This window comes from Corvus brachyrhynchos, unplaced genomic scaffold, assembly GCF_000691975.1.
Source record: "Corvus brachyrhynchos isolate BGI_N302 unplaced genomic scaffold, ASM69197v1 scaffold126, whole genome shotgun sequence".
NCBI classification, from domain to species: Eukaryota; Metazoa; Chordata; class Aves; order Passeriformes; family Corvidae; genus Corvus; species Corvus brachyrhynchos.
Genome location: NW_008239283.1, coordinates 2,517,210 through 2,530,778, shown reverse-complemented (window position 1 = coordinate 2,530,778; position 13,569 = coordinate 2,517,210). Strand labels below are relative to the sequence as shown.

Here is a 13,569-nt window from a genome sequence, read left to right as displayed (position 1 = left end):
TTTCCACTCAACCAGAAGAGCAGAAATATTCCCCTCTTAAGAGGAAAGTGATAAACGTGATGCTCCAGAAGAGGGAACTCTTGGAAGTGTTCATTACTCCTGCTCGTTCAGCTGTGGGACACAATGCCTTCCGCCAGTGCAAGGCTCTCCATTTTCATCCTCTAGGTACATTTTTAGCTTCATTGTGCTACAGACCATTAGATACAAGAAATCTAATGGATGCAAGTCCAGGGGTGTCTTTTAGGAAAATGAGGTGGTACTCTGCCCATTGGAAAACTAAAGGGTAGCTTCTAAACTGAACAAGTCCAGCCTATTTTAGTCAACAAATAAACCCCAAAAGAACTCTGATCTGTCAGTCACAATCATCCAGGGAGAAACGAGATGGAAGCTGATCTAAGGATAAACTGGAACTTGCTTTCATTTTGTTACAAAAAACATTCTGAATGATCCAACACACCCATATGTTGTAATAATTCCAGCTTGAAAACTCCAAATCAAACCCTGAAGCTGTTTCTCCTCAGCTGCTTGAGGTGCTGGTGAAACAGCTGTCTGAGGCAAACTGGTTTCCGTCCTACTGAAAGCCACTGAGGAGTCAATATTTAAAATTCCTCACGTAGGATTTATGAAGAAAAATCAACACAACGGACCAAGCCAAGAGTAACAGTACGCAGAATTTTAGGACTTAGCTAATTTTCTTCTGAATTTAAAAAAAAAAAAAAGAAAGGGAAGAAACAGAACAATCCAATGAATAAGAATCTGAGTCAGTTTTTGGGATACAGCACAAGGAACAGAGCAAGACTTAGATTACCTTGCAGTCACCAATCTTTATGGTAGGCACACCAAGAAGAAATTGAATTAGAGATGGCTGTCCCATTTTGGCTCTGCCAAGTCATGGAAATCTATCACTAGTTTCCTTACTACATTTAAAAAAGACTCAAAAACCACTCAAAGGCATTTAAAAATGTTATGAATATTCAATACACTACTGTTTTCTATTGTAATCTATCACTAGTTTCCTTACTACATTTAAAAAGACTCAAAAACCACTCAAAGGCATTTAAGAATGTAATGAATATTCAATACACTACTGTTTTCTATTGCAACTTGAATTATATATTATTCCAAAAGTACAGTTCAACCCTACTAGTTCTCAGTATCCACAATTGCTACTAATTTCTGAAAGTAAAAGACTTCTTACATGACCCAAAACAGCTGTGTACAAGTTCAATAAAACCAGAACACCTCCAGAAACCAGAAGACCGCCAAAATCAATAGGAATATTTTGACTGACTTTGAATCAGGATTTTATTGCAGACCAACAACAACAACAAAAGGCTGTATGACCTCCCTTGGGATTGTTAGGTCACCCTTCAAAACACATGCAGTCAAGTAAGGCAGGAGTTTCTGTTTTGGGTTACTGACATCCATAACTGTGCCAAAAATGCTCTGAATAACAGCTTTAGACAAGGTGGATGTGTGGGGTCTGGAATATCTCAGATACATTTTCTAGATCTTCATCAGAAAACTGCAGCTCCTAATTTTTATTCCATACTGTATAACCTCCTAAAGGAAAATAAGCTGATTTATAAATTGACTTTTCTTTTGTTTGCAGGCTATTAATGACCTATTAATGGCAAGTGGACTGTCAGTCAGCCTTTAATCATAAACCTGTTCAAGATGCTGATCTTGGGGTCAACTCTGATCTTTCCAGAAATTTCTGCTGGTCTTTGGAAGCTGGAGTGTCAGCAAGAGACAAACGTTTAACATCCACTTACACTTTATAAAAGGAAAATCAAAATAGTGCAAAAACATTATTAGAGAGTACTCTGATACAGAAGTTTGTTTCAATTCACAATTTACAATCTGTGATACTACAAAACCTGCAGTCTACTATTACAAAAATAACATACGTGCAAAAAAAAAAGTAAGAAATAGCCACACTAGATATTGCTTGAAATATAACTGTAAACAAAAACCTAGGAAACACTTATTCAGCAGCCCTTTAAAAAGTCGTAACAGATATTGCAGCCGTGGGAAAGCACTGAAAATTATCAATATATTAAAAATGCTTCTCTAGGCATTTTCTGGCTATCCATAAAAATTTATAACAAGTCATTTAAAAACCTCTTCAGATCTTTCTTTAATAAAAACACACATCCCTGAAAACATGACCACAGCATAATCCCTTGCCTACTAGTAAAAATGGAGCATTACTGAAATTATGGGTTCAAACTGGTACAAGTCAGCAGTGAAAAACAAATTTCTTTTATTTGCCCATTCTTCAACACCTAAGTAGTAACTATGGGTAATTTGAGATAATTTTGAGGTCGTGCTGTAACAGCAGAAATTTTTGACAAGTATCTACCTGAGATGGACACAGAGCTGACACTTGGAGGGTAGGGAGGGTGTTCAGACTGATTTGTGTCCAGAGTTGGACAGTTTTATTAATACCACATCATGAACCACTAAAACACAGTCCTGTTAATTCAATAGTTAAAGCCTAGGCAGTATAGATCGGTGAGATTTTCTCCAGGGAATTATGACATTTCAGGTAAATTAATTTAATTGCTAAATTGAACACTTTAAGCACTGAGGATCTTGCCAAAATATCCATCACTTACACTTCTGAGCATGGAATTAAACATCAGAAAAACATTCTAATATGTATAATGCACACAAGAAATGTTATTCTGTGATTTATAGAACATTTAAAAATTCAATGATTAAAAATCATTCCAGCAGTCTGACCACGTTAGGTTTGGCCTAAATTAGAGTGAAGACAGGTAAAGTACTTAATAATCTTCAATGGAAAAGATTCCCTCCCCATCCCTAAAATACAGCAAGAACTTAGAGGCACTTTTCCCATGAAATCTGGTTTCCTGTGTCTCAATATTAGTCATTATAGAAGTTCCCAGAAGATATAATTTTAGATAAAAATGCTGCAGGTTTTTTTTTTCTTTCTTTTACTGTTGCTTCAAAGTTGTCATTATTTGCTATGTTGCTCTCACTGCCTTTTCAGCATTGCTGCAATGGTTTTTTTCCTCCTAAATGCCTCATCTTTAATTTGGGATTCAAAACACTTCAGAGATTTTCAAACTTCTTTTGGTCAGTATTTATACCCACTCACTTTTAAGTATCATCTTGTGTCAGTTAAGCTGAAAGCTCATTTTTCATTTTGATATTAGCAGGGGAGGCATTTTTTTTTGAATCAGGGATTCTGTTTCTTCACATTTCTTTTCCATTCCAGCTCAGTAACGTGTGTATTGAACAACATCACAAAAGTCTGGACTCACAGCCAGCCTGGCCTTTTGCAATGACAAAAACTGACCAGCTGTTTATTTTCTGGTTCTCATGCAGCTTGCAATACCTACCTAGGAGGCTCTGATCAATGCATGTTCCATTCATCAATGATTTTCCTTCTGGACAAGCACACGTTGCACCAGCAGGGTTGAGTAAACAAATGAATTCACACCTCAGGTCCAAGCATGGATTAGGCACTGTTTACAAAGACAAAATATGAGAAACATTGCTTTTTATTTTTCTATTTAAAGAATTTAGAACTATGTTCTAAAGCTGAGAAAAGTCTGATACTTTCTACTTTCCAGGATATCAACAACCTCAACTCTGTGAACACACTCCCTCAAACAGCAGCGCAAGACCCCCAGAAGCACAGAATCTGTATCATTACCAAAAAATGTATGTGTAACATGGAGTAAAAAATTTCATCTGCTTCTGGCTAGAGGGATTTTTATTCATCTCTCTTCTAATTTGTTTTTATCTCTCATTTACAGTGCACGTGCAAAAGGCATTTGTGTACAAATTTCTCAAGCGTCCTATCAAATGAGTGAAAACACATCAAGTAACCTAAATCAAAATTATATAAATAAATATGACTAAATCTATTTTCAGTTTGTACAATCAGGCTCTGGTTTATATTTCTACAAGTTGGTTACTTTTCCCCCCCCCGAGGTGATATTGAGTTTAAAGTAATTATGCTTACTCACAGTCCATTTGTTTGTAGCGGTGAAAAATCAAGGCACTTTTTGCTTTATCAACATCCACACTTAGGTATTCTACAAGGCTCCTGCCAAATTTGTGCACTCTAAATGCACCATTTTTAGGGCCTGCTCCATATATGTAATCCTCAAAAATGTCAATTCTATGTGGATGCAGCAAACCTGGAATAAAAATGGATAACACATATTCATATATAAATAACAACAAACTTTGTTTTAATAAAAACTTCAATTCATTTCTATGATTACCACCTAAGGACATTATTTTTCAGACACCTTGTTTGGTCCTCACAAAAACTACCTTTAAAAAAGCAATCTTCCTCAAAGGAACTCTTCCCATTCTGCAGACAACTGAAATCTCAAGCTTTTTATCAGCTTTGCACACAACTGAACCTCAGAAACTGGCTGATCATATAAAATAGGGAAATCCCACAGTAACAACTCACTAATTAGAACAGACTTGTTCTACTTGTCGTACTCTAGGTACAACACTTTAACTAGATGTATGTGACAAGAAGAAAGAGGTTATTTTGCTTCAGATCAAAGAAACTATTCTGGCAAAACATTTCTTCAGCTTCTTCCTAACACATTTGAAATACTAGTTTTTGTACTGCACTTGTTTTAATTCATAATTATAGGAAATTAATGAAAAGAAGTTGTTAACTCTACCAATTCCTCATTTTTAAGAGTTCTGAGGGCCTATTAGGCCACCAACTGGATTTCCTGTATACAACTGGCTGGAGAATTTCACATTTACCCTCTAAGAAGGCAATGGCTTCTAACTAAAACTTCTTTGCTGGAGATGCATCTCTTCCTGAAGCCATAAAGAAACAGAATTTATCATTCCTTGTGATACTTTGTGCCTGCTATTTTCTCCACTTACTCTAAAAATGGTTTTGAATTTCCCTTGTATTTATTTAATTTCATCTTTCAGCCTTTATTTCTTCCTACTGTTCTTTCATGCTATCAATACTTGGGACTCAGTATTTCATTTTCATGAAAATATCTATGAATTTTAAATAATTATTTTATGCCTGTTTAATTCAATGGGTGGAAGTTTTCAGTCTCATTGCAAAGCAATTTCTGAACTCCCCCAGTTTTCCTTTGGTCCAGTGCTAGAGGAGGTTGTGGTCAGATCCCTACACTCAAGGTGATCTCTCTTCAGATAGTTATCTTAATGTATATTGATACATTGTGGAATTAAATGCTTTTAAACCAAAATAAGATTCTTTAAATCTTGTCCTGCCCAATTAGGATTCTGGGAGATTTCTCCAAGTATATTCCAGAATACCCTGGTGAATTCTGTGTTAAAACACTCAATAGCACCAGATATAAAATATCACCCTGATGATTTTCCAGAACCAGCTGCCCACTAAGCAATCCTCCCCAAAAGCCTGCTTTTAAATATTTTTTTAAATGTATTCCTTCTCTTTTCTACTCAAATTTCATAAATTTCTTACTTAACCAACTGTCAAAAAGCCATCGTGCAACTCTATGAAACCAAAATCTCCCTTTTTATCAAAAGGAACTTTCTTAATTCCCATTCTGTTAGCAGAAGTCTGTGATTACTCACTGACCTGAAGTCAAGGCCATTATTTTTCCCAAAACCAATTCAGACCAACTGTTCTATAACCCCTAAAACTCCCACTCAGTGCAGGCAGCTCTGATGTAAGCCCAAGTGAGACCAAGCCTAAATATTAACTACAGTGTTATTCAATAATACCTAAACTTGGAGATCTGCACATATCAATGAATCTTTGTCCCCCTAAGGTAATTTTCTTAGATTATCCTAAAGCTAAAACTATTTTATCTAGAACACCTGTTTAGATAATCTTTGAAGCATTGCCAAACAAAACCACAAAATATTACTTAATAATCACTGATTTTTGCTTATATAGTTTATCTAAATAGTAAACTTCAGCCAAATCAAATCAAATAAAATAGGAATCATGTTATACCAAGGCTCTCCATACCTTGTTTCGTGCTCACAGACACAACTGAATCGGACCCATCAAAAAGAACACTGCCAATAACAGATAACTCAAAATCAGCCCAGAACAAGCGCTGACTGAACTGATCAACTACGAGACCTACAAAGGAGATAAAGTTCAAATAGGTACATAAAACCTGAAAAAAAATAACATTTTTATGTAACTCTGCATCTTTATGTCATTCATATTCTTCTGGATACCAAATATTGTGACAATGAAAAGACTTGACTGGAAACTGAGGAGAATAAAATATAAGAACTCTCTCTTAAACCTTCCCCTTGGGGCAACTACAGTTTTTTTGCTTTCTTTACCTTACTCTGCCCAAGGTCAGCACCTTTTCTAACCCGTTCTCCTCAGCAGGTAGGGATATAAATACCAGGTGGGAATTAAGTATAGAATCAAATCCTCTAACCTGTTCTCCCAACCAAAATCTAATATGCCAATTGCACCAGTGTGATCCTGTGTGAAAAACAAGGCATTCAGAATTCATGGAGCCTTTGTACCCTGTTTCCACACATATGTAATTGTGTTCTCATTTTTATCACCAATACTTCACATGCGGTCTTACAGAATTAAAAATCAGATTATTTTAATTACATTACAGCTGCAAGACTGAAACAGCAATGCTGGCAGATATATATATATGCATATACATATATATATTCATCTATATATGAAAACAAAAGTGAATAAAAGATAGATGGCATTATGAATACCCAGCCTCTAGGCAATAATTAAATAGTTAAATCGAGTAGTCCGTGCTTCACAGAGGAACATTAAATGGTTAATATCCATTTTAGGTCACGTCAAAAACTTCAGTCTGAAGAAAATACTGGAACCATAAAATAATTTCATTCTGAGCTTTTGAAGTTGCAGTGCATCTTTAATAAGAATGGGAAAAGGTATTTTTCTTCCTACTTATGTAAGTAGGTAAGCCAGAAAAAATACATCAAAAGAAATTATACATAACCGCAAAAATACTCCTCTTAAGGTCATAAATTAATCAGCTACAGAGAGATGAGAGGAAGTGGAGAAAATCTGACTCACAGACCAGTGAAATATGTTTACATGTAAAACTCCATTAAAAAAACCCCTCTTTAAAAGAAACACTGATATTCAGGGATATGGCTAAAGAGAATAATTTCTGGTAAAAGGCAATCACAATGTGTCAGCTCTGTGTGATGCATGGCACCGGTAAGGGGCATGGTTTAGAAGCAGTCCCCACTCTCCAGCTTTAAGTTATTCTTAGCATTTTAATGAGAATATTTAAATACAAATTAGTGAATAACTAGCATTCTCAATGTATCTTGCACGGTATCAGAGATAAAAAAAAGTATTTATATTTGTTTTATACATATAACACTCCAGTGATAGTTATTTCTATGTAAATCCTACAAAGTCAAGCCCAAATGCTCCAACTCTCACTCTCTCTTATTTAAAATAGGAAAGACATATATGGTAATAAATTTAAGAGCAGTTCAAGCAATATTAGTAAAGTCCTATTTGGGAGGAAATATTAAAGGTTTGAACTCTTTCTTTGCATTCCCTCTACATGGGCCTGTGTGAAATATCTGACAAAAAAATTAAAAGACTCCATAAACATCTATTTCCTACCATGAAGTAAAGCAAGAATAGCACAGAAGGATGTTACTGAAGTATTTTCAGGCAGTACATACAGGAAAATGCAAGTTTCTTGGGTGTTTTGTCAGTTTGTTTGAGTTTTTTTAACTGAAAAACTGAAATCTGAGTTAGTGACGACCAAGTATTTGGGAAAAATAAGGTGTTTACCTGTAGGTCTTTGCAGGTTCTTTTGAACCAATATCCTTCTCAGAGTACCATCCATAGATGATTCCTCTATGTGAGACCGGTCCCCAATAACGGTCCAGTACATCATCCTGAAAGTATTAAACACAAAATTAAGCTGAATGCCTACACAGAACCTCAAAACACTTCACTGACACTAAATTATTGTGAGCCTTTCAACCTTCCTGGAAGAGATGGGAGATCTTGGTTTGCATTTAGGTAAACTGAGCAGGAAAGTTGAATGAACGACTTGGAAAAATGTAGACACTTGTAGACATCATTTTCTTTCCCTTGCTCCATTTTGCAATTTTATCTCAATTACCAAACCAGAGCGATGCTGAGGGATACATACCCCTTTTTGGGATTTACAGCAATTGCATATGGTTCTCCTGCAATGCTGGTGAGGAGCCTGGTGCAGTTTGGTCCCTTCAGCTGTCCCACATTGATGGAGTACCTCAGGCTGGTCCAGTGAGTCGTGTAGTAGCTGAACCAATGCATTCGGGAGTGATCAGTCCAGTAAACATTCCCAGCCACCCAGTCCACAGCAATGCCCCTTGGCCTTTTGAACTCTGGACACTAAAAAGATGAGATGTTGCAGTCAGGTTTGTGGAAATGGTCTTTCACAGCAGCTGCACAGCCACAGGGTAATTTTTTCGTGTAATTTTCATGTAATTTTTTACAGTGAAACATCAGAAACACTGCACTGGAAAGGCATAAACTGCACCTGCAGGAGTCCAGCTCTAAGGGATCTGCTGACACTTCTATGCAATGCAGAAGAAGTCAATGCTTCAAATCTGTTTTCTCAGGTTTAAGGCTACCCACATTACGGAAAAGTCACTTTGGCATCAACTACTTGAACTATTGGTACTGAAGCAAATAAGTTTCATGGACTGTAATTCAAAACCAAAGGAAAAGGAAGTTTTAAGATTAGACAGCTGTTTTAGTCCATGCAGAAGCATGGTATGGTGATCCATCCCAAAGGCCTCAGTGAAAACAGCAGGAGAGCCCATCCTGAGGCACAGCTGCCAAGGATAAAGAAAATCACTGCAATTAGAAAACTGCAGAAAATTCCCTCTGTATTCCTGAATATTCAGCTTCACATGTAAAAGAGGCTTGGATGATGACAACATTAAATTTATCAACTGCAGGATCTCCATAATGATGTTTTTCCATAATCATTAAGGCCTAGATCTAAGAGATGGTCCTAAGGATATTGCAGATAGGAGATCTATATGAACGAGTTTCTCTAAAGTTTACTGCCATTCCTGAAGAAACGAGTAGCACCTGTAAAATAGGATTAATCAACTCTAACATGAATGCAGCATATCATAAAAAATTCAAGACCAGCATGAGCTAAACACATGTACAATTATTTGCCTATTTACCTATAATGACATCAAGTTAAATTATGAACAAAAAACATGTATTCCTTAAAAAAATGAAGCAATGGAATGCTACTAAGCTACATAGCTGAAAACTAGGAAAGAAAATCCTAAAATAACTTGTTTTTCCTCAGGTGTCAGAGTTCCCTAATACCACAAGACATTTGTAGACTATTTTCATCATAAAATAAAGGTCATTTCATTCTCTAGGTGAAATAATAGGACCACGAGGGTGAATTTAGAGTGTTCATTGTTCATAAACTTTTAATTCTGCAAAAATGTCACAGAAGGGATGTTTTATAGATATATAGAACCTTGATTTTTGATTTAGAGGAATAGTGAAGCAGCAAAATCAATCACTGCATCCACAAAACAGTATTCCTTTAAAAACAGGGTCACAGTTGATTTTTTAAGAAAATACTGTATCATAATTCTTTGGTATGCAATGATGACAGTGGCAGCACATACTTTCACAAATAACAGAAAATTAGTTTTCAGTAAGTGTAGCATTTGTATATAACAAAGAGTTTTTGTTATATTCATTCAGCAACATTCACAGAAAGGACCAGATACCAAAAAAAAAAAGGGTATTTTCATATAAAACCGATGGTATTTTTAATCTAAACTCCTTTTAATTCTGGGCAATATTCAGGCACCTGAGTGTAGAAACCTCTCATACCTGGAGATCTCTTTGGATAGTGAAAGGATTAATGGCACTGGCTTACAATGCTGGAACCAAATACTCTTTTAAAAGGAGAGCAGCTGTCATGGCCAGAAAAGCCTCTCACCTTTTTTTTTTTTTTTTGACTGTTCAAACCCACAGTTTACAATTAAACTGTTTTTTGAGAGCCTGGAAAGACCAGGATGGGAGTTACCAAGCAGAATGAGAGATGGCTCCCAAACAAGCTGGTTCTAGATACAGATGAGACATCCTAAAAGGGACATCCTTAAGAGTCTGAAACAAGGATGGGGTTGCTGAGGAACACTGACTCCTTCTCCTCAACCAGACAGGAAAGGTGAAATTCCAGTAATTCTGGGGGGAATATAAAAGATCAAATGAAGAAGGAGACAAGGAGAAAAAATGGCAGGGAGCCATGTGGTGTAAGAGATTTATAAAAGAGAAAAAAACCCACTAGCTGATGCTATGGCTGTGTAATTTCCAGTTGTGTTCATTAAGTTTCAGCTACGTGATAGTTCTGAGGTCTTATGCATCTTCTCACACTGTCTAGTAAAATTACTTGCTGGAAATGAGCTCTTACCTAATAGCTTATTTGGATTATGCTAATTTTGAAGAAGAATTCTGCATACAAAATAAGGATGAAAATACAGGAAGAAAATCACATTAATGTTTTCTACAGTGATTTTAGCCCACTTTGATGCTAAATATAATGTACAACAACATATCAGAAAAATTGGGGTTTGAAACCTAATTGCCTTTTACAATTTGGAAGTCTCTGCACAGCTAGAGAACACATCAGCTCAATGACTTTTGATCAGAACTGCTGTCTTTTGTAAATTCTGTTCTCAAGGTAAAGAATTAATAACAAAAAACTGAAAAACAAAAAACCAACAAAAAAATCAACCCCCAAACCAGCCAACCAGCCAAAAAAAGAAACTGCAGTAACAGCTTGGATCTGGCAACCATTTTCATATAATGGTAGATTACAGAAAAATTTTAAGTCCCCAAAGTAGATGACAACTCTAGTTTGTATCATAAGCACATATGAAGCAATATTTTATCTTATTTATTTTGCAGATAATTTGGGTATGGAATTGCTATGGAACAAAGTAAAAGAATGTTTTATTTTACTTAAAATATCTTCATTTAAAAATAATACATTATCTAATGTTATATTAATAGAACAGTAAAAAGAAATGAGAAACAACAAAACTTTTAGACTTTTGCCCACTGAAACACAACATTTTCCTTGACATATGAGCGTCCCAATGGGTGCAGTGGTTCACCAAACCACCATTTGTATTACAGAGTGTAGGATCATTTATAAATCCCAACCAGCTGATTCCAGAAAGTCTCCTAAGTACATAAACTTCATCCAGACAGAGATGTAGCTCTAAGGAAAACCATAAACCCATGCTATTTAGAGAAAATGGTCTGGAAGTAGTTTGCATTCACAGGACACACTGCATTCCACTGGACCCTGGGGCAAGTGTTAGGACAACACGAGTGGATGTGTCCCAAGAGTGCTTAAGGGTCCCTGTGAAGTTCTCAGAACACTAGGGCTGGAGCAGGCTGCCAATATTCCCACTGGATACACCACAAAACCTATGCTTTTCTTCCTCTTAGATGGTATCATTATTTTCATGTTCATCTTTTTGCCCTCGTCCATAAAATAAAGCACTCGCGCTGAAGCGTGGGGTTGCTCTGCGTTGAGATTCACCTCAGATAACTTCCCTGTGTCTCTCCAAGGATTAGGCAGCAAACAGCTGCTCCAGTCATCACCAATTCACTCTGACTGTCTGAACTCGATTGGGATGAAATCCTCTTCTGCATCTGTCAATAAACTCTGAAGAGTTGATATTTACTATTTCCTTTAATGCTTGAATTTGTACCAGTCTTAAACCCCTTTTCTGTGAAAAATAAGAGAGCTACTTAAAACTATTCTCTGAGGAAGGCTCTTGATATGCTAATTCCACGGAGCAATTTCAGTTGAGATGGATTTTTGCATTAATGTAATTACCTGAAAATGCAGGTGACTTTGTTCAAGTTTACTGTTCTGATTTACATATCAAAGTCTAGATACAAAAGTTATAATGTAACCTTTGAAACTTACCCATTAAAAAAAACTTGGGTTAAAATTAAGAAATTCTCAAGCTTTTTAAAACCAAATTTCGGTGACAATATTAAAGCAACACTATAAAACCAATTAACCTAATGATCACCAGCAAATAAGGCAACAATATTTGAATATTAATGAGATAATACTGGGAAAATAACTGAATAGTTAAGCACAATAAGAAGCAAATGTTTCACAAATATAAATGAGAAGTGTCCAAGATATATTCAAATACAGTGTGTGCATTTTCCACATTCAGATTTGTAAAAAAGCTTTGTCTGGCTTGGATCAAGAGTTGTCACAAGGACCTACCTGCACTGAGGAGACGGGAACATGGGGTATAAAGAAAACCATCATTTTTTCAATATCTTTGAATCGAAAAGGAAGTGACTAAAAAGTATTCTCAGATAACAGTGAAAAAGATATGAAAACCAAAAAAAATTTCAGTGCGTTAGGAAAACAGTTCTAAGACTATTTTATCTCTATTAGTATAAACAGGGAGACAATGACACATCAGCTGTGACAATTTCAACCCCTGGACTATGAAGAAGTCTGAAGGAAGCTCATGCTGAGTTTTACAGACCTGTAAGAAAGACCCGTCAGAGAGGCTGTGGGTCAGCAGACTGCTCTTATTGCAGAATGCATCTACACATTACCCCAAAATAGAATGCAAATAAACAAACAACAGCACCACCTGTTATTACAACACTTTAATTTCACAAGGCTTTACAAGTTCATTACTTTCTAATAATGGTCTAAGAGAAAATCCTGTGTATCAGGATTTTTTAAGCACAAATACACACCACATTTAAATGAGAAAAACACCACAGTAGAATTATTCCACATCTTCAATATGAGTATCCTTCTGCAAATCTCAGATGACAGAGCCGACCTACTAGAAATTCTAGGAATTATTTTGTACTTCAGATCTACTTTACATTCACTTTCTCTCAACAAAATCCAAACCCTTCTGCTGGGCAGGTGGAAGTATTGGTTTTTAACCACTCATAAAGATGCCATAACAGACTCAAGGTATCTTCAGGGTCCATCCTGAGGCTTTTTGCCCTGCTGGTGTCAAAGGTCAGGAATGTAATTCATTTGGAGAAGAAATATCCTTGGATGGAAGATACTCAGTAGTGGCTTCAGACGTGTATGAATTATAGATGAAAGACTGGGCTACTGCTGCTACTCCTGTTTATTCAGCTGGGTGTAAAAAAGCAGTCACAGGATGGAAGGTCATCACTGTTACCTCTCCTAAATTTAAGGAAACATGAAACAGCCAGACAGGTGTTTTTTCTAACTGGATTTACTACTGGGCAAGAAAAAACTAAAAATTCTACTCTGCTATCAAACTCAATAAAGAGTAAAAAACCCAAAATCTAAATTTACAGCCTTGACCACATTGTTATCTTGAGTTCAGTACTATCACATCCCAGAGAATTTTGTAGAAATATTTTAGGTAAAATGAGTAACAACCTGCATTTATTTTATTTTCAAGTAAAGACCATTTGAAATTACCGAAGCTTATAAAAATTCACATTTCTGTTGTGAAGTCCAAACTTACATTTATGTGTATTCAAAA

General features: G+C 36.0%; 1 protein-coding gene across 1 annotated transcript in view; it reads right to left on the bottom strand.

Annotated features, from left to right (window-relative positions):
- Positions 1-13,569, bottom strand: part of LRP1B (LDL receptor related protein 1B) — a 483,986-nt gene that overhangs the window by 39,836 nt on the left and 430,581 nt on the right. The window contains exons 78-82 of the mRNA XM_017740107.1: positions 8,163-8,386; positions 7,796-7,902; positions 5,990-6,106; positions 4,005-4,178; positions 3,372-3,497 (exon numbers count right to left, since the gene is read on the bottom strand). Coding sequence (XP_017595596.1) covers positions 3,372-3,497; positions 4,005-4,178; positions 5,990-6,106; positions 7,796-7,902; positions 8,163-8,386 — 748 coding nt within the window. The remainder of the gene's footprint in view (positions 1-3,371; positions 3,498-4,004; positions 4,179-5,989; positions 6,107-7,795; positions 7,903-8,162; positions 8,387-13,569) is intronic.